Raw genomic sequence first — 24,975 nt, 5'->3', positions numbered from 1 at the left:
AAACAAAAAACAAAACAGTGCCTGGATCATGGTTGCACTTGGTAAGTACGAGCCCTGGTCCTGGCCATCATTATCACAGGGGACAGAAGTAAACAGATCAGGGCCTTTGTCTCTGGAGGCAGAAGGGAGAGTGAGTGCATGGGGCTTGGGGAGAAGAGCCCCAAGGAACAAAGAGGGGTGTTGACAGCTCTGGAGAGGACAGCGAATGGGCCCTGGGGCAGGCTGCCCTTTTGACCTTGAAGGGAGCTCCTGGTCCTGGAATTACTTTCTGCTCCTTGCAGGAGAAGAGTCAAGGCAAAATGGTCCCCTTTAAGCACCTGGCCCATTGCATCTGAGTTTGTTGAGAGCAGCAAAACCATGAATTCGAAATGGGGTCTAAACTAAGGGCACCGTTGTGAGGCAGATCGATGGAGGAGAGATTGGATCTGCTATTTCTGGAGGCTCTGCTGACTTCTGAGCCAGACACAGTGAATCTTACACCTTTTGAATATTCCATCTGATCCCGGGGTGGTGACAGTCAATTTCTTTCTTTTTTTTTATTTTTTTATTTTTAGGGCTGTACCCACTGCATATGGAAGGTCCCAGGCTAGGGGTTGAATTGGAGCTACAGCTGCCAGCCGACGCCACAACCACAGCAACGGCAGATCCGAGCCACGTCTGTGACCTGCACCACAGCCCAGGGCAACGCCAGATCCTTCACCCACATCCAGCGCTCCCAAGACACCGCCAATCCCATTGTGTCCCAGCAGGAGCGCCTTTTTTTTTTTTTTTAATTTAATTTAATTGGAGTAGCGTTAACTTATTATCTTAGTTTCAGGTGTACAGAATCCTCATGGAACTTATTATCTTAGTTTCAGGTGTACAGAATCCTCATGGATATGAGTCGGGTTCTTAACCTGCTGAGCCACAAGGTAAACTCTGTTCATCATCTATTTTTTACAGCAGTATGTATATGTGATTCCCACTCTCACAATTCTAAAAATATGGAACGTTTCACGAATTTGCGCGTCATCCTTGCATGGGGGTGCCAATCTTCTCCGCATCGTTCTAATTTTAGTATGTGTGCTGCAGAACCAAGCAGGACCGTCAATTTCCGAATTGAAAAATGTGAAGAGGAAAGACTGAAGCTGGTAGGGAAGTTTCTCGCCCACGCCTGGGAGTGTATGATGAGATTTTATTGGCTTATATTCAGATGTTTCTTTCTTTCTTTTTTTGCTATTTTAGGGCTGCCCTTGAAGCATATGGAGGTTCCCAGGCTAGGGGTCGAATCGCAGCTCCAGCTGCCAGCCTACACCACAGGCATAGCAACACAGGATCTGAGCCTCATCTGTAACCTACATCACAGCACATGGCAACGCCAGATCCTTAACCCACTGAGTGAGGCCAGGGATTGAACTCGGATCCTCCTGTATCCTAGTCGGGTTTGTTAACTGCTGGGCCACGAGGGGAACTGCCAGATGTTTCTTCTTCCACGCTTGTGACGTTGTGGAGAACTGTGGGTATGATTTAGCTAGCCCTAGGGACCAAGTGTAAACATGTTTTATGAACATCAGAAAAATCATCCCCCCCGAGAATTTCTGTTTGGTGTTAGCAGTTCAAGTGAGGCTTCTCCCTCCCTTTCCCAGCTCCCTCCGCCCTGGCCACATCTTGGAAAATGAACTATTCAACTATTCATTTGTCCTCCATTCAAGAAAGTAAATAGTGCGGAGGCAGGCCCTGGTGTCCTGCAAAGCCTTATGGTTGAGTGTTTCCAAATCTCAGTGTGGGAGGGTCACTGGAGTGGAACATCTGGATGAGGAGGAGGTAGTAACGATGAAGACTTTTTTTTTTGGTCTTTTTAAGGCCGCACCCACAACACGTGCATATGGAAGTTCTCAGGCTAGGGGGTGGAATTGGAGCTGCAGTTGCCACCACAGTCACAGCCATGCCAGATTTGAGCTGTGCCTGTGACACCTACACCACAGCTCACGGCAATGCTGGATCTTTTGAATCTTTTTTTTTTTTTTGAATGCTGGATCCTCAACCCACTGAGCAAGGCTGCGGATCCAATCCGAATCCTCATGGATACTGGTCGAGCTCGTTACCACTGAGTCATGACGGGAACTCTAATGAAGACATTTTTAAGCTCTTGGGGCTGTGTAAATACAGAGCTGATAAGCTCAGTTTCAGAAGCCCAGAATGTGCATCTGATGTCAATTTATGCTTTTTTTTTTTTTTTTTTTTTTTGTCTTTTTAGGGCCGAACCCTTAGCATATAGAAGTTCCCAGGCTAGGGGTCTATTTGGAGCTACAGCTGCAGGCCTACACCACAGCCACAGCCACAGCCACGCCAGATCTGAACTGCATCTGCAACCTGCACCACAGCTCAGGGCAACACGGGATCCTTAACCCACGGAGCAGGGCCAGGAATCGAACCCATGTCCTCATGAATACAAGTCGTGTTCATTGCCGCTGAGCCACCATGGGAACTCCAATGTTATGCATCGTTTTGAGACTCTCTACAGGCCTGGGAGAGTCCACCATCATCTTCCCTATTAAACCGTGGCACGTGGGTTGGGAGATTGGCTCAGCTACTCACTAGCTGTGTGATCCTGGGCAAGTCACTTAATGGTGCTTGGCACACAGTAGGTGCTTAAGGAGTAAGGATCAAATGAATACATAAACAAGGAAGCCACTGGCTGAGCCTCAGTTTCCTCATTTGAAAATGGGGGAATAATGCCTCCCCAAGAGGATGCGATCATGTTGGTTAAACTGTTTCTTAGAAATGCTTCTCAAATGTTCAGGCATCTCACCTGAGTCACCAGGGGAGCTGCTCAAGTGAATATTGGGACCCAGTAGGTCTGGGGGTGGATGGGCTGAGTTCTGCATTTCCAGCTAACCCCCAGGGGATGCCTGTGTGGACCGCACTTTGAACAGGTAACAGGTAAGACTAGTGTTCTGCAAGTACTTGAGATTGTTAACCTCTTCAGCCACTGGGGATGTGACAGACTCCAAGGATTGACTAACCAGTTGTCCCAGCGGGCCCTCAGCTGGAGGGTTTCTTGGGACACGGGGACTCTCAGTGTTAGAACCACGGACGTCAGGGGCAAACTTGAACAAGCCGGTCACACCAGATTAATGGAAGCGAAAGGGTTGCTTGGGTCTGAACTGCTTGTGAACTGGAAAAAACAACAACAGGAGTTCCTGTTGGGGGCTCAGTGGGTTATGAACCTGACTAGCATCCATGAGGATGTGGGTTCGATCCCTGGCTTTGTTCAGTGGGTTAAGGATCTGGCATTGCCACAGGCTATGGCATGGTGAGCAGATGTGGCTCAGATCTGGCATTGCTTTGCTATGGCGTAGGCTGGCAGCTGTGGCTCCTATTCAACCCCTAGGCTGGGAACTTCCCTGTGCTGCAGGTGAAGCCCTAAAAAGACAAAAAAAAAAAAAAAAAAAAAAAAAAAGAAAAAGAAAAAACAAAAACAGATGAGCATATTTGCTAAAGAGAGGAAAACATCCCCACCTTAGATCCATTTAGTCCTCCTACCCCATATTTCGCAGCGGCTCAGAGACATTGGGTGACTTGGCTCACGACACACAGCACCTCGGGGTTGGGGCTGGGACGGCAGCTCCCACCTTCTGTCGTACTCGGAGCAGCCCAGGGCTTCCTCATCAGTCTGCCTGGCTTTTCCCAACACATTCTCCTTTATTTGGCAAACACACCATGTTTATTTATAAATTGGCTTGTTTGGAGCCTAAAATTTGGCATCGCTGATTTTGGCTGTGAGGAGTTCAAATTTTTCCTCTCTTTGTTTTGGTTTGCTTAACCATGAGTGAAAAATGCAAAGTAATAAAAACACAAGGAGGCTGCCAAAGTGGTTCGAATCGCAATGCCTCCAGAAATGTGGCAGCATCCACTAAGCAGATTTATTTTGTATCTCTAGATAGTAGATTGGAAACCCATGAGGTTACTTCCAGGGACTTACAAACACCAAGTAAATAAATACTGGAGTCTTTTTCCAGGCTCTTTCTCTCTCTCTCTCTCTCTTTTTTTTTTTTTTTTTTTTGTATTTTTGCCATTTCTTGGGCCACTCTAGTGGCATATGGAGATTCCCAGGCTAGGGGTCCAATCGGAGCTGTAGCTTCTGGCCTACACCAGAGCCACAGCAACACGGGATCCAAGCTGCGTCTGCCACCTACACCACAGCTCACGGCAACGCCAGATCCTTAACCCACTGAGCAAGGCCAGGGATTGAACCCGCAACCTCATGGTTCCTAGTCGGATTTGTTAACCACTGCGCCACGACGGGAACTCCTCAGGTGGCTTTTTGTTGGGGAGCATGTGGGAGAGTGGGAGACGGTGTGTGTGAGAGAGAGGCTGCATTTAATCTGTGACTCTACCTGGTGTAGGGAGTCTGGGTGTGAGCCCTCACCAGGGCTCTGTGCAAATCTGTCATCTGTTCCAGTAACTTGAGAGGAGAGTCTTAGCTCTGCCCATGAGAGCAGCGATAATCTCAAGTGTGCTGGCAGCTTTTGCCACTGTCTTATCAAGTGTCTTTTTTTTTTTTTTGTCTTTTTGTCTTTTGTTGTTGTTGTTGCTATTTCTTGGGCCGCTCCCGCGGCATATGGAGGTTCCCAAGCTAGGGGTTGAATCGGAGCTGTAGCCACCGGCCCACGCCAGAGCCACAGCAACGCGGGATCCGAGCCGCGTCTGCAACCTACACCACAGCTCACGGCAACGCCGGACCGTTAACCCACTGAGCAAGGGCAGGGACCGAACCCGCAACCTCATGGTTCCTAGTCGGATTCGTTAACCACTGCGCCACGACGGGAACTCCTCAAGTGTCTTTTTTTGTTGTTTGTTTGTTTTGGTCTCCCTGTGGCAAATGGAGTTCCGGGGCCAGGGGCTGAATCTGAGCCACAGGTAGGCAATACCGAATCCTTAACTACCTGTGCCAGGCTGGGGATCAAACCTCAGTCTCACTGCTCTCAAGACACCGCCAATCCCATTGTGCCATAGTGGGAACTCTGCCACTGTCTTAATATAACAAACCAAGCTACAAGCTGAGCACAGCTACAAGGTTTTTCAATGTTTTCAGCAGTAACACACAAGTGTGGGGGCCAGTGCGTGCACACACACACACACACACACACACACACACAGGGATGCACTGCACAGGGGAGCCATGGCAAAACGCATACACGTTTTTTAAAGCCATGCCCATGGCACGTGGAAGTTTCTGGGCCAGGAAACGAACCTGAGCCACAGCAGCCACCTGAGTCACTACAGTGACAACCCCGGATATTTAACCCGCTGTGCCACCGGGTTTACTCCAACACACACCAATTTTAAAAATTGTTTCTTTTCTTTTAAGGCCACATCACATGGAAGTTCCTGGGCATGGGGTTGAATCAGAGATGTAGTTGCCGGCCTATGCCACAGCCACAGCAATTGCTGGATCCGAGTTGCATCTGCGACCTTCGCCGCAGCTCGTGGCAATGCCAGATCCTTAACCCACTGATGAAGGCCAGGGATCGAACCTGCATCCTCATGGATACCAGTCGGGGTTGTTTCTGCTGAGCCACAACAGGAACTCCTGCATTATCTTTTTTTTTTTTTTTAATTCTGATATGATGTCTCAAAAATCATAGCTCTTCCTTGTCTGGTTTATGAAGCATGATATGATATGACAGCCGAGGTCCAGCGTGTTTCCTACAATGACGGTTCCCAGTGACCTTGTCAAGGATAAATCACGGAGCATCTGGAAAACCATCAGTCAAGGGTTTGGCTGTGTCTGGTTACTTGCAGACTCCCTACCCCCACCTCAAGAGGCCTTGTACTTGAAAGTCTTTGGCAGCCTCCAGGTGACACGCATAAAAGGACATGACTATGTAGGATGTGAGTTAATATTTATTTGCTGCTGCTATTTTTTTTTTTTTTTTTTTTTTTACTTTGAATGAGGGTAAACTATAGGTTTTCATTTGAAATGCTCTTCAGAAGCAACCCCAACCATCCCTTCAAACCAGGGACAGCATTCCCTCCAGGTTAAGTTTGAAAGCCTAAACTCTCTGCCCCCAAGAACTTCCGGCAGAGCAGCTCTCCAGGCCAAGGTCTTGCGTCTAAAGTCCCTACTTCCTGCACCAGCTTCCTCCATCCCAGTCATTCTGGAGGCTTTGCTTTTCAACAGAATCTAACTGAGGTTCCCTGTTGGGTGTGTTTCAAGAAGCCCTCTCTATAAAAATCCAGCTCAGATGAGGACAGATATTCATCCCGCAGGCCCTGCCCTTGGGGGTATTTACTGGCACTGACAGAAGACCAGGCCAGTGAATACAGGGGACACCAAATATGCCACTAGGATGAAGAGCCTGCACGGTAGAGGTGGCCGCGCACAGCACGGCTCGCCAGGCCCAGGCTGGGCCACGGTTGGCTAAAGCCCGAGGCATGGGCTTCCCCCGGGTTTGATGCAGAAGTACTGGTTCTGGGCAGAAAGGGCAAGCTGAGGGAGCAAAGCCTAAAAATGTGATTTGTCTACAAGTTCGTTCCTCTCTTCCCATTTGGCTTTCTGCTGATGCCAGCATGCCAGTCAGCGACTTGCCGAAAGGGCTGGGAGCAGCCATACAGATGGAGAGACTTCCAGAGCACAGAAGCCGGGGCAAAATACAGCAAATCCATAGCCATGAGGACCAGCTCCTGAGTCTATGGACCCTGGAATGCGGCAGCCCCATTCTAGAGCTTGGTTCTCTCGTGTCACAGGCAGGGGTGCTAGGTGACCCGGGCAGGGCGTCTGGCCATCTGCAGGCGGGAGGGGACCTCTGGGGCAGCTGCAGAGGAGACCACTGAGAGACTCAGAGGGGGAGACCCCTGGCATTAAACAGGGGGAAGTTAGGTTACTGTTCCTTAAAAACTCAACGTGGCTGCTTTTCTGCCCTCTGCTTCGACCTCCGGGATGTGACGGCCAGACGGGGGCTCTGGACGCATCTTCCCATCCGGGTTGTGTTCAGAGGAGGCCAAGGAACATTAGTTACTTCTCTGCTTTGCTTTGACTCCTGTTTTTTGAGGTCCCGGGTCTTCCTTCCTAGGCTTCCAAGGGAGAATGGAGCTCTCAGCACTGCTCCGCCTCCACAAAGCCCTCCTTCTCATGGCCCGAGGGCTCGACTTCTGTGTAGGTGGAGTGGTTGGGGTGGTTTCGAAACTTCATGGCAGGCCAGTGGTGCGGTCTCCGCTGTGGGGGCACAGATACAGAGTCAGCGGGCACAATCCCACCCACGTGGGGGACCCTCCTGCCCCTTCCCCCTGGGGGCACGGCTCTTAGCACTTTTTTCAAGGGTGCTGGGGACAGTTCTGACTCTCTTCTTAGGGCTCTGGGGACCTAAGGCCCTCTCCCCAGAAGGCCCCCCGCTGGGACACCTCCCACTGGGAAACGTGCTGGGAGCCCAGGGAGTAGGGACAGGAGGTCATTTTATCCCTCATTGCGTGGACCAAAGGACAGAAGGTGACAAGCTTAGCAACACACAGAGTAGAGCCCTGAGACTGTGGAAAGGGGGGAGGTGAGGAAGAGGTGGAATGATCTGGGAGGCTCTGGAAAAGCCAAGATAACTGCAGCATCCTCAAGGAAACTTCCCAGACAGCAACTCCCTCTCTCCTTTAAGGGCCACACTTGCAGCATATGGAAGTTTCCAGGCCAGGAGTTGAATTGGAGCCACAGTTGGAGCCCTCGCCACAGCCATGGCAACACCGGATTGCAGCTGTGTCTGTGAATTAAGCCACAACTCACAACAGCATCATTTCCTTAACCTCCTGAGAGAAGCAGGGATTGAACCCATGCCTCTGCAGCGATCAGAGCCACTGCAGTACAGTTCTTAACCCACTGTGCCACAGAGGGAACTCCCAGAGCAACTCTTATGATTGCTGTGGCCTGTCAAATCTCATCTAAAAACCCACACAGGAATTCCCGTCGTGGTGCAGTGGAAATGAATCCAACTAGGAACCATAAGGATGTGGGTTTGATCCCTGGCCTCGCTCAGTGGGTTAAGGGTCCGGTGTGGCTCAGATCTGATGTTTCTGTGGCTGTGGTGCAGGCTGGCATCTATAGCTCTGGTTTGACCCCCAGCTTGGGAACTTCCATGTGCTGCGAGTGCAGACCTAAAAAGCAAAAAATAAAAATAAAAACCAACAGAGCAGGCAAAGGGGCAGAGACCTCAGATCCACTATGGCTTTCAACAAACACCAGGCCTGGAATTTGGGTATGAGAGACCATATAGCCTCAGGGATGGCTGCACAGACACTAATGGGGCATGTGTGGCACATCTGGCCTTCTTTCTTTCCTCTGGGGACCTTTCTGATTTCACAAAAGGGGGAGTAAAAGCAGAGGCTGATCAATAGGACACTGAGGGAGTTCCCGTCGTGGCTCAGTGGTTAACGCATCCGACTAGGAACAATGAGGTTGCAGGTTCGATCCCTGGCCTTGCTCAATGGGTTAAGGATCTGGGGTGGCCGTGAACTGTGGTGTAGGTCACAGATGTGGCTCGGATCCCGAGTTGCTGTGGCTCTGGCATAGGCTGGCGGCTACAGCTCCAATTGGACCCCTAGCCTGGGAACTCCATATGCCGCGGGAGCGGCCCTAGAAAAGACAAAAAAAAAAAAGCAACAGGACCCCAAGGCCACAGGAGTTCTGAGGTGCCAGCCCTGGGGCTGAGGGACTCAAAGGGCGCCTGCCAGTTCTAGATGTGTGGGGATGGAGCGGATGGAGCCCCTCAGGTGGAAACAGGAGTCTGGCATGGGGTGGGTGACGGGATGAGATGGAGAGAGGCAGGGACTGAACAGCTGGGGAAAGGCTGATGTGGTCGCGGATGATGGAGCTGCAGCCCGACTGATCCTGCACCCACCTCGATGAAGAAGAGGGCAGCGTTGGAGGTGGGGTGGCCGTTGATGTAGATCCCAGCCAGGATGATGGCTGCCACAAGGAGGACGGCCAGCACGATGCCCACGATGGTGCCCAGGTGCACGGGGGGGCCCTTGGTCTCAGGGGACAGGTTGTTCTGAAGGCCTAGGGAGAGACCAGTAGGTCAGGGAGCAGGGAAGGTGAGGCGCTGGAGTCCTGGGTTCTGACCAATCCCCGAGATGAAAGCTCACAGAACCCTCAAGTCTACTTAACCAAATACACGGAAAGGTGGGGCGGGACTGGGAGGACCCATGATGCGGATGACTTAATGCTGTTCTTAGCATGGCTCAGGTGGTTTTCCAGAATCACTTAAGAGTTGCCCAAACGTCTAATAAGGATCGTACGATTTCTCTCCAGGACCCATCCCACATAAGTACTTTTAAGGACTGTGCAAAGAGCGTACGATGGTTAAGAGAACTGGGAGTTCCTGCTGCACTGCAATGGGATCAGCGGCATCTTGGGAGCACCAGGATGCAGGTTCCATCCCCGGCAGAGTGGGTCCGGGATCTGGTGTTGCCGCAGCTGCAGCTTGGGTTACAGCTGCGGCTTGGATCAGATCCCTGGTCTGGGAACTCCACAGGGTGGCCAAAAAGAAAACAAAAAGAGTTGGGAATCTGGAGTCTGGCTGCCTGGGTTCAAATCCAGGCTCTGCTACGTACTAGCTGTGTGACCTTGGGCACATGAGTGAACTTCTCTGTGCCCCAGATATCATTTCTATAGAATAAGAACTACCTGATAGCATTATTGTGAGGGTTAAAAAGAGGATTCATGTCAACTGCTGAGAACCCCGTGGTTCCTTGGTCAACTTCAGTAAGTGTTAGCTATTATAACCAAAGGACCACATTTTTACCTGTCACTGCCCACCCCCAGATTATAGCCTCATGGAGGGCAAGGACAGTATCTTATTCATCTCTGTGTCCTCATCTCTTCGAAAAAAATCTCAGCTGCTGGCAGTTCCCATCATGGCGTAGTGGTTAACGAATCCGACTAGGAACCATGAGGTTGCAGGTTCCATCCTTGGCCTTGCTCAGTGGGTTAAAGATCCGGCATTGCCGTGAGCTGTGGTGTAAGTTACAGACTCGGCTCAGATCCGGAGTTGCTGTGGCTCTGGCATAGGCCAGCGTCTACACCTCTGATTAGACCCCTAGCCTGGGAACCTCGATGGGCCATGGGAAGCGGCCCTAGGAAAGGCAAAAAGACAAAAAAAAAAAAAAAAAAAAAAATCGCAGACACATCAAAGGAATTCAATAAAAATGAACTAGGTCCTCTGAGGGCTAATAAGCCAGCAGACATACTCTGAGTGTCCCCAAAACTTGAAATACATTCCGAGGAGAAGATTGGATATTTTCCACAGACTATCAGGCTTCCAGCTCATCCAGTCCAGCCCCTTTTTTGCACAGCTGAAGTAATGGAAATGCAGAGAGGTGAAGTGATTTGTCCAGCCACTAAGAAACCTGTTCCCTGATGTTACCTGGGATGGCTGTTTGCGTTCTCTCTCTACCCTAAAAGGATGTGGAGATAATGACACGGAGAAGACAGAGGCGCATGTAAGCCACAGAAACACTGAACCCTTTTTACAGCACTGGTGGCTGGAAGGGGCGTCAACAGGACGTGGGCATTTTTTGTTTTTCTTTTTTGGCTGCCCTGATGCATATGGAGTTCCTGGGCAAGGGATCAGATTGAGCCTCAGTTGAGACCTATGCCATAGCTGCAGCCACCTGCTGGGCTGGGGATCAAACCTGGTTCCTGGTGCTGTAAAGACACTGGCCTACGCCAGAGCCACAGCAATGCAGGATCCGAGCCGTGTCTGCAACCTACACCACAGCTCACGGCAACGCTGGATCATTAACCCACTGAGCAAGGCCAGGGATTGAACCCGCAACCTCATGGTTTCTAGTCAGATTCATTAACCACTGAGCCATGATGGGAACTCCTGGGTGGGGATTTTTAATAAGATCTTGCATGCGTCCAAAATCATTATGTTCCCCATCCCCTTTTCTCTTCCAGCAGAAAAAAAACCTAGGAGAGAAACTACCCTGGGGCACTCCCGTGCATGGTTCATGCCTCCATCTGCCAACAGTTGGGGAGTTGCAATGACAGGCCCCACGCTGGCCTCTCCTGCCCTGGCAGTCAGCCCGCAGCCTTCAGTGACCCGGATGACCTGGTCAGGGCTTGGGCTGATGAGCACACGGTGTGGAGTAAGGGGCATGTGGCCCAGCGCCCCTGCCTCCCCTCAGCCTGACAGTCACATACGCACACTCTCACCTGCTGCCCACAGAGAAGCAATGGCTCCGTGTCGGTGGAGTCCCCGTCAAACTGCACTGTGTTAATAGCCCTTCCTATCCTTCTGGAGCCCAAACGATGGTCTCCCAGCCCAGAGTTGGAAGGCTTTTCTTTCTTTCTTTTCTTTTTTTTTTTGCTTTTTAGGGCTGCACCCACAGCGTATGGAGAGGTTCCCAGGCTAGGGGTCTTATTGGAGCTGCAGCTGCTGGCTTACACCACAGCTACAGCAACGCCAGATCCGAGCCTCGTCTGCGACTCTTACCACAGCTCACAGCAGCACTGGATCCTTAATCCACTGAATGAGGCCAGGGATTGAACCCAAAACCTCATCGTTCCTAGTTGGATTTGTTTCCGCTGAGCCACATTGGGAAATCCCCCTCTTTTTTTTCTTTTTGCTTTTTAGGGCTGCACCTGCAGCATATGGACGTTCCTAGGTTTGGAGTCCAATGGGAGCTGCAGCTGCTGACCACAGCCACAGCCATGCCAGATCTAAGCTGTGTTTGCAACCTGCACCACAGTTCATGGCAATGCTGGGTCCTTAACCCACTGAATGGGGCCAGGGATCGAACCCATGGTCCTCATGGATATTAGTCGGGTTCATTACCCCTGAGCCACAACAGGAACTCCCGGAAGGCTTTTCCATCTCCCTCTTGCGGTGGTTGTGCAGCAAGGGCTTAAGCTGGCTTTGGCCAAAGGGGAGGGGAGGTGGAGTCACCTCAGGTTCCCAGAGAGGAGAATAAACCCCCCCACCCCGCTGGCAGTCGTGGGGCCAGGGACCTATAAAAACTGTGGTGGACACTTTTTGTGTAGTGTCTGCCAACCCAGCTAGGGAATCAAAGGCAACCCGAGTGAGAGCAGCTGCTCTCCACCCCTCACTGACTGGGAGGCCCCTGGGGACCAAGGTCACGGCCACGGGCCCACACGGCCATGCCTCCGTGCCCACCCTAGCTCAGCCCACCTCTCCTCCTCGCTCCTTTCAGGGCGGTGGATATTCAAGAACAGAGAGGCCAGGAGAACTATTGGAGTTTCCCAGCTGAGATGAACAATGTCTACATGGAGATTTGTCCCTTTGGTCTCGGGGTGGGGGGGGGGTGGCGGGGGGTGGCGGGAGGTGTCTGGGCCCAGAAGCAGGAGGTCCAGGAAGCTCAGGATGCTGCTGTTTCCTCCTCCCCCATTGGAGTAAAAGCAGAGGCCAGGTGACGGCTGCACCCTCTTCCAGGGTGGGTCCCAGAGGCTGCTGAAAAGGGGCGGGCAGTTCTGTACTCACCCTCTCCTCCTGCATAGGGATTCAACTTGGTGTCATCTTCAAAGACAAAGGAGAGAAGGGGCAGCATTAGTGGAATCATGATGGCCTTTGTCACTTCAGAGACTCAGGGATGTTCAGTCCAACCCTTTATTTATTTATTTTTTCTTTTACGGCCGCACCTGCGGCATATGGAGGGTCCCAGGCTACGGGCTGCATCAGTGCTGCAGCTGCCGGCCTATGCCACAGCCACAGCAGCTCGGGATCCAAACTGTGTCTGTGACCTACACCACAGCTCACGGCAACACCAGGTCCTTAACCCACTGATCGAAGCCAGGGACGGAACCCACATTCTCACGGATACTAGTCTGGTTAGGTACCACGGGGCCACAGTGGGAACTCCCTCAACTCTTCTTTTTGAAGGCTAGGAAACCAAAGCGCAGAGAGGGGAGGTGACTGGCTCAAAGTCACACAGCAGCGTAAAGGTAGAAGGCCACGGACAAGCCAGCTTTTCTTTTCTTTTCTTTTCTTTTTTTTTTTTTTGTCTTTTTTTGCTATTTCTTGGGCCGCTCCCACGGCATATGGAGATTCCCAGGCTAGGGGTCCAATCGGAGCCGTAGCCACCAGCCTATGCCAGGGCCACAGCAACGCAGGATCCGAGCCGCGTCTGCGACCTACACCACAGCTCACGGCAATGCCGGATCCTTAACCCACTGAGCAAGGGCAGGGATCGAACCCGCAACCTCATGGTTCCTAGTTGGATTCGTTAACCACTGCACCACGACGGGAACTCCGCCAGCTTTTCTTAGTCTTCGCTCATTCAACAAATATTTATTGCGTGTTTACTATGAGTTGAGCACTGGGAGTAGGTGCTGGTAATAGAGGTGATCTCTGCCCCCAGGAAGGTCACAGATGGGAGGGAGGGCAGGGGGACAATGAAAATCCAGCCTAATGAAGCTCTGACTGGGCGGTCTCACCCCGAAAAAGGGACTCAAGAAGGAGGGATGAACTATGGGGCTGAGAAAAAGGGTTCCAGACAGAGGAGGCAGCAGGTGGCAAAGACCTTCGCCAGTTGAGAAATAAAAAAAAGCGGTTCAGTGCAGCTGGAGGTAGGAGAGGATGCGAGTGGGGGTGGTGAGAGAGGCTGGCGGTGTGAGGACAGCTGCCTGGAAAGCCAAATTGAGGGCCTTTCCTAGTCTCCTAAGGGGCAGCGGGAAGCAGAGGAAGGACTGGGGGAGGGGTGAGTGTGTCACAAGAGAGAATCAGCTTGGAGACACCGCCCTCCCCAGGGTACAACGTGGGGAGCAGATTTCCAGGCCAACACACGCTCTCTCCACCTCAAGGCAAGTATCCTGCGGCTTCCTAAATAAGTGCCGATGGTTGGTCCTTCCTGTGGTTCTTCCCTGCAGATTTTTTTTTCTTTTTTCTTTTTTTTTTTTTTTTTTTTTTTTGTCTTTTTAGGGCCGCTCCTGCGGCATATGGAGGTTCCCAGGCTAGGGGTCTAATCAGAGCTGTAGCTGCCAGCCTACGCCACAGCCCCCGCAATGCCAGATCCAAGCCGCATCTGCGACCTACACCAGGGCAATGGCGGATCCTTGGCCCGCTGAGCGAGGCCAGGGATCGAACCCTCAACCCCATGGTTCCTAGTCAGATTCGTTTCCACTGTGCCATGATGGGAACTCCCTCCCCACAGATTCTTACGGGGAAAGAAAGGCAAGCGGTCCACGTCAGAAGAATATTCTAGAGGACTAGAGATGACTGCTGCCAGCTTCGAAATGTTAAACAAATGGAACCGTCCACAATTTAGGGTCTGTTACAAGCTCTCCGTTCGTCTTTCCCCTCCCGAACCTCCTCCGCCTATTCATTTTAAAGGCTTTTATTGGCTCCCCGTTGTTCACGGATGTTCAAGTCCCTTTGCAGTTCGTACCAATCATCTTTCGTCCTGTCTCTTGCCACAATGCAACGCCATGATAGTGGCTGTAACAAGCTACCCCAGGCTCTCCAGACCTTGGGGACATCTCAGATCGCTGCTGCTTTTTTTTTTTTTTTTTTTTAAAGGGCCGCACCTGCGGCATATGGAGATTCCCAGAGCTGCAGCTGCTGGCTGACACCACAGCCACAGCAACTTGGGATCTGAGCCACATCTGCAACCTACGCCACAGCTCACAGCAACGCCAGATCCTTGACCCACTGAGTGAGGTCAGGGATCGAACCTGCACCCTCATGGATTCTACTCGGGTTTGTTTCTGCTGAGCCACAATGGGAACTCCTCTTTCAGATCTCGAGCTGCTACACATACTGTTCCTCCTGCAGGGGTCGCCCTTCCTCCCCGTTACTCTTCGTCTTTGAAAAGTCCCATCTCTGAAATGCCCTCTGCAGGGCCAGGGGTAGGGTGACACAAGTGAAACAGGGTGTGTCGTTTTGAAAATTTTTGATATTTTATTCATCATAGAATTTGGGGTTTTGATTTTTATAACTATTTGCATTAAAGTATTATTTATCTTAATTATTGCCTTTTTTACGCCTCCTTAAATTTTATACTGGCCTTACCCTAGCCCCAGTCCCAGCCCTGTCACTTGCCAGAGGACAGATGGGTGTGTCCTCCTCTGGGCCCCATTGCATTTGGTATCTGTTTCTACAGCATCTTAGATCCCACTGTTTCCATAAACTGTGAGCCTCTCAACACCCAACCTATTTACGCTCCCAGCGCCTGGATGTGGCATCCTGCTCTGCAATACATTTACAATAAATCTTCAAATATAAAAAAAGAAATCACAGAGAGTTCCTGTTGTGTCTCAGTGGTGAACAAATCTGACTAGCATCCATGAGGACGCATGTTCGATCCCTGGCCTCGCCCCGTGGGTTAGGGATCCAGCGTTGCCATGAGCTGTGGTGTAGGTTGCAGACACGGCTTGGAACCTATATTGCTGTGGCTGTAGTGTAGGCCGGCAGCTGTAGCTCTGATTCAACCCCTAGCTAGGGAACCTCCATACACCGCAGGTTCGGCCCTAAAAAGCGGAAAAAAAAAAAAATCACATTAGATAATGGAAGAAGAAACCATAAGAAAAAATGTTAAATGGTTCCCCATAGAGGAAAAGGGGGCTAGAGTGGAGGGGAGAAAACTAGGGACCAAACTTCTTCGACTCTACCTGCTCTTGTAGATTTGACTCTGGAACCACAGTGATTATCATTTAACTATTACATGATTATTAAAAAGTTGAATTTTAGGAGTTCCCGGGTGGCCTAGAGGTTACAGATTCAGCATTGTCACTTCTGTGGCTCAGGTTTGATCTCTGGTCTAGGAACCTCCATGTGCTGTGGGCGACCAAAAAATTGTTTTAATTTTAAAAGCACCTCTAGGGAGTTCCCATCATGGCCAGAGGAAACAAATCCAGCTAGTATCCATGAGGATGCGGGTTTGATCCCTGGCCTCACTCAGTGGGTCGGGGATCTGGCGGTGCCATGAGCCGTGGTGTAGGTTGCAGACGTGGCTTGGATCCCGAATTGCTGTGGCTGTGGTGTCGGCCAGCAGCTACAGCTCCGATTCAACCCCTAGCCTGGGAACCTTTATATACCTCAGGTGCAGCCCTAAAAAGACAAAAGACAAAAAAAAAAAAAAAAAAAAAAAAAAGATGCATGGAGATGTTATATAAAATACCTGGCCTTATGCTAGGACGTTTCCCCCTCCACACAGTGAATTCCTCCCCCAGCCCAGGCGTGGGCATGGAGTCCATTCACTCTAAACCTGGCTCTGCCTCTTAGGAGCAAGTGACCCCAGGCTCTCGAGCCTCAGGGGAGAAAGGATGGAGCAATCCCATTCTCTGAGACAATCAGGGCCCGTGATGCTCCCCACCCCCCGCAACACCCCCACCCCTGCTTCTCAATCCTCCCCACCCTTACCTTCCGTGGTGAGGCTGTCGACAAAGAGGGTGGAGGAAGTGGTGGTGAGGTCTCTGTCAAAGGGGCTGAAGGAGCTGTCGGGGGAGGATGAGGCGTCCTCGTCCTGGAAGTCCTCACACGTCCTGCCCTCTGCCTGCAAAAGAGACCCAGTGCTGCCCTGGACAGAAGCCTCACCAGCAGCCCGGCCACACACAGGACAGTGGGGGCACTTTGATCCCTCAGCGGTCTGGAGATTGAAAATTCCAGTGCATGGTCCAAGGGTGGTAATCTAACCAAAGCAGGGCTCTGAGTGCATTTAAGGGCTCCACTTTATCCTGCAAGTGTCTTATCTTACAGGGCAATTTATCTGTCAGCTGCTTGGAAGCCTTCCTAAAGGAAGGAGCTGAGATACCGATCTTAAATACATAAAGCAAATCTGTACGTTCACCAACAGACCAGCATCAGAAGCTACTAGGCAAGGTTTTTCTTTCCCTTTTGTTTTTTTTTTTTAAGGCCAGAAACATTCACCCAGCCTTACCGATAAAACAGATGGTGGTGAGTGCACAGCAGTAATTCTGGGGGTTTACAGTTAAATGCTGGGCCCGGATGCAGGACACATCCCTAAGCCTCTCAGAGCTTCAGTTTCCACTCTGATCAGTGGAAGCACTGGCTCCCAGCGCCTGGGGCTGAGTTAGGATTAAGTCTGAGCAAGCGCTGGGCAGCATGCCGTGAAGGGCTGGGCGCACGTCAAGTGCTTGCACTGCAGGAAGGGATGGAGAGAGGAAGGGAGGAGAAGGAATGCATGGATAGGATCCAGAGTTGCCGTGAGCTGTGGTGCAGGTTGCAGATGTGGCTCGGATCTGGCCTTGCTGTGGCTGTGGCGTAGGCCGGCAGCTGTAGCTCCATTTCGACCCCTACCCTGGGAACCTCCATATGCCATGGGTGCAGCCCTAAAAAAAAAAAAAAAAAAAAAAAAAAAAAAAAAAAAAAGATACACACACAAAGAATGCATGGTTAAATTGGTTTTGCCTGTGTCAGTATCAGGTGTGAGAATAGGACACTCCCCATCCAAGTCAAAGTGCTGAGCATTCTGGAAAATTCCAGCAGTGAGAAGGAAACTCTAGGGATTCTAAAGGGAAGGTGCTGGGAACAACCTTCCTCGCGCCCAGCACAACTGCCTTCCTCAAATGCAGGAGGGCTGGCGCCGGGGCTCTTACTTCCGGAACATCAGCAGGTGCACAGCCTCCCAGGAGATCCTGCTGAGGCCAGGGCCACACCCAGTGTGCCTTCTGCAAGGACCAAAAGAGCCCTGGAGAGCTGCCACTCAAAGCCAAGTCACCAGGAAATGTGCTTGTCTCAGGGACCCATGGAGCCCTGGAAAACCTCCCATCTTGGTCTCAATGGCTCAGCACAGACAGGGAGACAAGCCCCAGTTCATCGAGAGCCAGAGGTACCTTAAGAAGAGCTACCAGGTGAGGGGCAGGCTAGCAGCCTTGCCCTTCCCCACATCTGGCTCACTTAAGCCTCTCACCTCCTGGGCACAGCCGTAGGCCAGCCACTCCTGGCGGTAGCGGTCAAAGCCACTGGAGCATCTGCAGGGGGAACCAAAAGGTCTGATGAGATTGACAGAGAGGCCCTCCCCTTCACCTCCCCTGCTCAGTAACGGCTCTTCAATGATGGTGAGGAGGGGGTCGAACCTCCCCAAGACCACTGGGCAGGTGCCCTGGCACCAGCTGGCTGTGGGATGGAGAGTCAGACCCTCCCAGCCCGCTCTACTCTTTCCCCAAGAGGAGGGGAAGCCACATCTGCCCAGATGGATTGCCTGACCTCTAAGGACCTTTAAGGCCCCTCTGACTCCAGGAGGCCATGAACTTGCTGAGAATCCAGGGGATTTGCAAACATGTTCTCATCTGGGGAAAGTCCTGCGCCTTCACTAAGCACCGCCGCCCCCACCCCACCCCACCCCGTGGAGGCGCTAAACTTGGCAGAGAGAAACAGAGTTGAAGGCAGACGTCAGCCAATCTGGCCAACACCCCTTGTGTGATCATAAAAGGACAGAAGCAAGGGTCCTGCCAGAGACAGCGAGAGAATAAACACTGGCCAACAAGAGTCCCGGGAGAGGACGTGGCACAGTTCAGCTGAGCTGCAAGACGTCAAGCGCTTCCCTAGGGAAGGGGGGGGGGCGGGGAGGATCAATCAGAAAATGTTCTCTAAGGCATCGCACTCAAAGCTCCGTGCTCCAGGCTGGTGCTGGGAGAATCCATCGAGCCCTGTTCATGCACAGGGACAGCTGCAGGGGAGGATAGGATCACGAGCCACCAGTGCCAAGAAAAGACTGGTGGCGGTTAACTGCACCACCGGCCTGTCTGTCCGAGACCTGGCGAGGCCGAGGCTTCCAGGCACCATCAGCCTTTCTTCCTGAAGATACCTCCGAGCACCTCCTCCTGCAGCGGGGCCAGCAGAACGCAGCCATCCATATCCCCTCTCAATCCTCTGTGCCCCCTACCTCAAGGGATGGAAAATTAAAAGAACACTGCGGGGGGCAGGGTGGAGACGGACTAATCTTTCTTTTAGGCCAAACTAACTGGTTCCTTCAAGGCTTCAAGGACTGAGCCTTTAGGGTTCCCGTTGTGGCTCAGCAGTAATGAACCCAATGAGTATCCATGAAAACTAGGACAGGCTAGACGAGGCGTGTTCAATCCCTGGCTTCGCTCAGTGGGTTAAGGATCCGGTGTTGCCGTGAGCTGTGGCATAGGTCACAGTCATGGCTTGTATCCCGCATTGCTGTGGCTGTGGTGTAGGCTGGCAGCTGCAGCTCCAATTCGACCCCTAGCCTGGGGACTTCCATATGCTGTGGGTACGGCCCTAAAAAGCAAAAACCAAAAACCGAGTCTTTAATATCAGTCTAAGAGCATTCCATTCCAAGCCCTATGCCAACCAACCAGATGCCAAGGAGAAGGACATGAGAAATGGTCGTTATTTGAGCGCCTCCTGAATGCAGGTGCTGCCCCAGTCCTATGCTGCTCCTGCACTATCTCACGGGACCCTCACGACACCATAAGACAAGGCTTATGAACTTCACAGTCAAGGTCACCCATAGACTCCAGAGCGGGCCACTGGAGGGCAATGCGGAATGAAAGGAAGATACATGCATGGCAAGTAGAATAGTCTGAATCAGATCCGGCCACAGTGCAGGGAGGGGAAGCTCAGCAAGGCTGCTGAGGGCAGAGCAGCCGGAATGGAAGCCGAGAACCCGAGTGGCGGTTGCAAGCAGCTGTTGGTGGAAGAGACTGTGGCGGCCCACCCGCTTGCACCAGCCTGACCTCTAATTTTTTGTTTTGCTTTTTAGGGCCACACCCACAGCATATGGAGGTTCACAGGCTAGGGGTCGAACCAGAGCTACAGCTGCCGGCCTACGCCAGAGCCACAACAACACGGGATCCGAGCCACGTCTGTGACCTACACCACAGCTCACGGCAACGCCGGATCCTTAACCCACTGAGCGAGGCCAGGGATCAAATCCACAGCCTCGTGATTCCGAGTCGGATTCATTTCCGCTGTGCCATGGCGGGAACTCCCTGAGCTCTGACTTTTTAGGAACCTGGAGTCAGCTCTCAGTTGGAGCTGCGACTCCAGAGATCTGTCAAGAAGGGGCCTGTCCTGGGGTAAAAGCCCAGACCCACGGACATCTAGGATCCCTGGTTGGCGTTTCTTTGTCCTGTAGCTGACATGACCCCAAAGGCACAGTGTCCACATTCAAGGCCCTGCCCTCCCCCCGACCAACCCTCATAAAACTCGTGGTTTTCTGGGTTTGGGCGTATGCATTAAACGGGGATGTATCAAGCCAGGGTTTTGATTTCATCTGACCCATTTTGCAGTTCTCATGGCTCAGCCGCTGTTGGTCGCTGAGTCATGCGGTGGCACCCAGCCCCCGCATTCCAGGGCTCATCTGAGGTCATCTGGATTATCTCTCCACGCTCAGACGGCGGCTCTCCAACTTGAAAGTGGACAAGATGGACCACACCGCCAAGCTCCACGCCGGGAAGAAGCATCCTGAGGCCTCCCCTCATACTCTCTCTGCAGCTCTGTGCCTTTCGTGTGAAGGGCACCTTGCAGAAATGCTCTTTGGTATTTGAGGAGTTCAAACGACAGGCATGTTCCTCACCCGCATCCCCTGGAATCACATAACCCCAGCCCATTTTACAGGGAAGACAAACTGAGGCCCCAAGAGAGTGAGGGAAGAGCACAGCTGGTGGAAAGAACACCTGGGAGGCCTGAGGAGGGGTCCCTCTCTCCTCCCGGCCCGGAGCTGGGTCTTGTGTGCCAGGCAGGCCGCCTGTAAAGGCAAGAGCTTCTATTTCTGCCCCAGGATATTGGAAAGGAGCAAAGGAAACAGTGACAGATGCAGACAGCTGCATAGAACTCAGAGCGTCTGTAATTTGCAATTTTCAAAATTGCTTTAAAGGCTCTTAGAGTTCATAGGTCTTTCCACTCTCATGGGAGCCCTTGTCCCCCAAGAACCCCCCTCCCCGTGTATTTATCTTGGACAGGAGAACAGGGCTCAGATTCTGAGTCTAATCTATGAGGAAATGACTTCAGAACAAGGAGGGGAAGATGAGTTGGATTTACGAACTTCATCCCTGAACCTGAATCTCATCCAGAATTTTCCCCGCGTCCCAACCCAAGCAAACACAGCTTTGTAGCCTTGCAGCTTGCCCCAACTTTCCACTGACACCTGTGTTTTCCACACCCCGGGTTCTCAGGAAACCGTGTTGCAGCCTGACGAAGAAAGATCTTGAGGTGGGGTTTGGGGGTTTGGGGGTTCTGGGGTTCTGGGGCTCTTGCCCCATGGCAATGGGTCTTTGGCTCATCCCCTGTCTCTGAGCTGGTGGAGCTCATGCTTGTCTATGGTGAGGCACCTTGTGAAAATGCAGGCTCCTGGGCTTCTCTCCCAGAGACCCTGATGCAAGAGGCCCGAGGGTGACGCCAGGAATCTGCATGTTTAGCATGAGCCCCAGCTGATTCTGGGATGCTCACGGCAGTGGACCACTCTTTGAGAAGGCCTGCCTGAGGATGAAGAGGGAGCTGCGGTAGCAGCAATTTCTGAATGGTCTTCTAGAAGGCTAGCATCACTGCAGAGTGACACATAGTCATCTTGATGGCTCACAAGCCTCAGGAAGAAACTCACTTCTGCGATATTGTCCTAAGCGTCAGAGTGGCAGTGGCCCCAGATACGCTCATGTTGGCAACGAGGCCCGAGGCAGGGAGTAGGGCTGGGCCTTTGCCTTCTCCTGCCCCGAGCCCCCGTCCCCTGCACAGTCTGCCTACGGGAACCGGAGGTCACCCTGGTACAAACCTCTGGAGGACATGGCACCAGCTGCAGTTGAAGGTCAGGTCTGAGGACATGCAGGCGTCACAGCTCTGATGCTGCAGGCAGGCTGCAAGAGAGAAGAAGGCAGCGGCCCCTCAGCCCCAGTCCCTGTGCAGGGCTCCAAAAGGTGGAACTATCTTGAATGCTGGGTCCTTGAGAACTCTGGAGGTTCTATTATCAGGGACCCCAGAGATGGTTAATGCCACCCTCACTTGAGTCCAGCCCTGATTCTCCAACCCTCCCTCCCTCCCCTTGCTCCCCCGCCCTCCTCCCTCCCCTCGCCCCCCCTTCTTTCTTTCCTTCCTTCCTTCTTTTCTTTTGTCTTTTTGTTTTGTTTTATATTTGTCTTTTTGTCTTTTTAGGGCTGCACCCGTGGCATATGGAGGTTCTCAGGCTAGGGGTCCAATTGGAGCTGTAGCCACTGGCCTATGCCGCAGCCACAGCAACACCAGATCCAAGCCCTGTCTGCAACCTACACCACAGCTCACGGCAACACTGGATCCTCAGCCCACTGAGCGAGGCCAGGGATCGAACCTGCAACCTCATGGTTCCTAGTTGGATTCGTTTCCACTGCGCCAAGACAGGAACTCCCCTCTTTTCTTTTGTTACCAGGAGGTCAGACCCTGAGATGGTGCTGGCAATTTGGCAGTGTAATCCAGTACCTGCCTCCTTGGGCTTGACAGTCACATGAGAAGTCAGACACTAAACAGATCATCAAAAACTACAAAAGAGTTCCCTGGTGGCCTAGTGGTTAAGGATCCAGCATTGTCACTGCTATGACTCAGGTTTGATCCCTGGTCCAGGAACTTCAGCAAGCTGCAAGCACAACCAAAAAAAAAAGGAAAGGAAGAAAGAAAGAAAAATTTAAAAAAACCTACGTAATTAGCATTGTGATGAGGTATATGAAGGAAAATTACAGGGTGCCATAAGCATTGACAAAGGAACCTTACCTAGTCTGGGAAATTATACTTCTGGCCTGTTGCCTAGAAGTACAAGGTTTAAAAGGATTTTTTTATTTCTTTCTCTTTTTTTTTTTTTTGGTCTTTTTAGGGCCGCACCCTAAGGCACCCTATGGAAGCTCCCAGGCTAGGGGTCCAATCAGAGCTACAGCTGCCTGGCCTACACCACAGCCACAGCCACGCTGGATCCTTAACCCGCTGAGGGAGGCCAGGGATCAAACCCGAGTCCTCATGGACACTAGTCAGGTTCGTTACTGCTGAGCCACATCAGGAACTCCTGAAAAGGATTTTTAAAATTGGGATATATTTGACATATAACATCGCGTAAGTTTAAGGTGTATAACGTACTGATTTGACGCATTTCTGTGGCCGTCTGATCGCCTCTGTAGCGTCATCATTTCACATCAGAAGCATTCCTTCCCATGTTGGGAAAAATTAAGATCAAGTCCCTCAGCAAGTTTGACGTTTATGTTGTTTACAATCACCCCAAAGGATCTTTTAAGATGTCCTGGTTTGACTCCGTCAAGTACAAGCCAGGAGCCCGCGCTCCCCACCCCCGAGGACGGGCGCGTGGCAGGACTGCCGGCCAAGGGGGCTCCTGGCCTCTCCGGCGCCTCTCCCTTCCTCCCCAGGGAAGTCTGAGCGCTGAGTCTGGGAGGGTCAACCAGGCATATGGAGTTCATGCCTTTCTTCTCCCTCTCCTTCAGGAAGGGAGCTATTCCCAGGGATGTGCGCACCTCTCTGCTCATCCAGGCTTAACTCTGCCCTGGAAAGCCACCCGACCGCTTGGTGCCTCGGGACCTCATGTGTAAAAGGGGCATCAGGATGCTGTCTGTGTGGCAGGCCTGCTGTGAGGAGGAGGCACCTAGAGGGCATTTACCATGGTGCTGGCCACACGGGGAGCTGGCGAATGGCATCAACTATGGTCTATCATCCCCCTCGATGTACCTATCAGGTGCTCATTCATTCTTCCTGTTCTTTTAATTTTCTTTTTCTTTCTTTCTTTCTTTCTTTTTTTTTTCTTTTCAAGGCTACACCTGCAGCATATGGAAACCCCCAGGCTAGGGGTTGAATGGGAGCTGCAGCTGCCGACCTACACCATAACCACAGCAATGCTGAATCTGAGCCGTGTCTGCAACCGACGCCAGATGCTTAATCCACTGAGCGGAGGCAGGGATCAAACCTGCATCCTTGTGGACACTAGTCGGGTTTGTAACCTGCTGAGCCACAACGGGAACTCCTCATTCATTCTTTCAACAAATACTTATCGAGCGTCTGCCACGAGCCTGGCACTGGAGATGCAGCGTGAACAGGAAAAGACAGAAGCACTGTCTGCATAGAACCTGCAGTCAAGGGCAAGAGACGGCCGACAAGTACGTAGATAAATGGACCCTAGGGTTCCCAGTGGTGAGAAGGGCTGTGAGTGGAGCAGAACAGGGAGGTGGAATGATGGTGCGGATGTGTTTTATTCAGGGAGCTCGGGGAAGGCCCTTGGGGACAAAGAAGGGAGGAACCCAGCTGGGGAGCTCTCCTGGGGGAGCAGTCCAAGCAGAGGGGCCCCTGTGCGCAGAGGCTGGAAGGAACACGTCCCAGGGCTGCTCCCAACAGCAGCCGGGACGCTAAGGGGCTGGGCAGAGTGGAGAGGTGGAAGGTGGCAGGATGAGGCGGTATGGCAGCGGGGGGCCTAGCCCAGGCAGGGCAGCATCAGAGAACAGAGAAGCTAGTGGGAGCGGCTGCTGCAAGGTGCATGGACACCTGTCAGAGGGGCAGGGGAGCTGGAGGGGTGGGGGCTGGATTTGAAGAGTTGGTCACTTGCCCTTACACACTACCCACTCGAGTGAATCAAAATGACCTTGGAGTGGCAAGCAGCTGTCACAAAGCCCATTCATTTTATCCTAAGAACAGACAGGTGTTCCTGTTGTGGCTCAGCAGAAACAAACCCAACCAGCATCCATGAGGATTCTGGTTGGATCCCTGGCCTCGCTCAGTGGGTTAAGGATCTTGTGTTGCCGTGAGCTGTGGCTGGTTGCAGACATGGCTTGGATCTGGCGTGGCTGTGGCTGTGGCTGTGGCATAGGCCAGTGGCTAAAGCCCCGATTAGACCCTTAGCTTGGAAGCCTCCATATGCCGCACCTGCGGCTCTAAAAAAACCAAAAAAAGACAGATGCTGACCCAGAATAACTGTGCAATATAAGGGCTTGTCTGATAAGCCGCCGAGCAGAACATGTTGGTGGCAGCAGTAAGTGGGCACTAGCTACAGAAAACGACCCCTCATTCAATAAACATCACAGGCATTTCTTTACTGTGAGTGTTCATGGGA

At 52.0% G+C, this 24,975-nt stretch overlaps 1 protein-coding gene across 2 annotated transcripts in view; it reads right to left on the bottom strand.

Annotated features, from left to right (window-relative positions):
* PLXDC1 (plexin domain containing 1) overlaps positions 5,893–24,975 on the bottom strand; it is a 69,238-nt gene continuing 50,155 nt past the window's right edge. The window contains exons 9-14 of one of the 2 annotated variants that reach the window (XM_021067057.1): positions 21,670–21,763; positions 17,857–17,917; positions 16,347–16,479; positions 12,471–12,506; positions 8,865–9,025; positions 5,893–7,201 (exon numbers count right to left, since the gene is read on the bottom strand). In XM_021067057.1, coding sequence (XP_020922716.1) covers positions 7,082–7,201; positions 8,865–9,025; positions 12,471–12,506; positions 16,347–16,479; positions 17,857–17,917; positions 21,670–21,763 — 605 coding nt within the window. In that variant the 3' untranslated portion in view covers positions 5,893–7,081. The remainder of the gene's footprint in view (positions 7,202–8,864; positions 9,026–12,470; positions 12,507–16,346; positions 16,480–17,856; positions 17,918–21,669; positions 21,764–24,975) is intronic. The other variant, XM_021067058.1, reaches the window with a different exon arrangement.

This window comes from Sus scrofa, chromosome 12 (assembly GCF_000003025.6).
Source record: "Sus scrofa isolate TJ Tabasco breed Duroc chromosome 12, Sscrofa11.1, whole genome shotgun sequence".
NCBI lineage: Eukaryota > Metazoa > Chordata > Mammalia > Artiodactyla > Suidae > Sus > Sus scrofa.
This window is presented reverse-complemented; position numbering and strand designations above follow the sequence as displayed.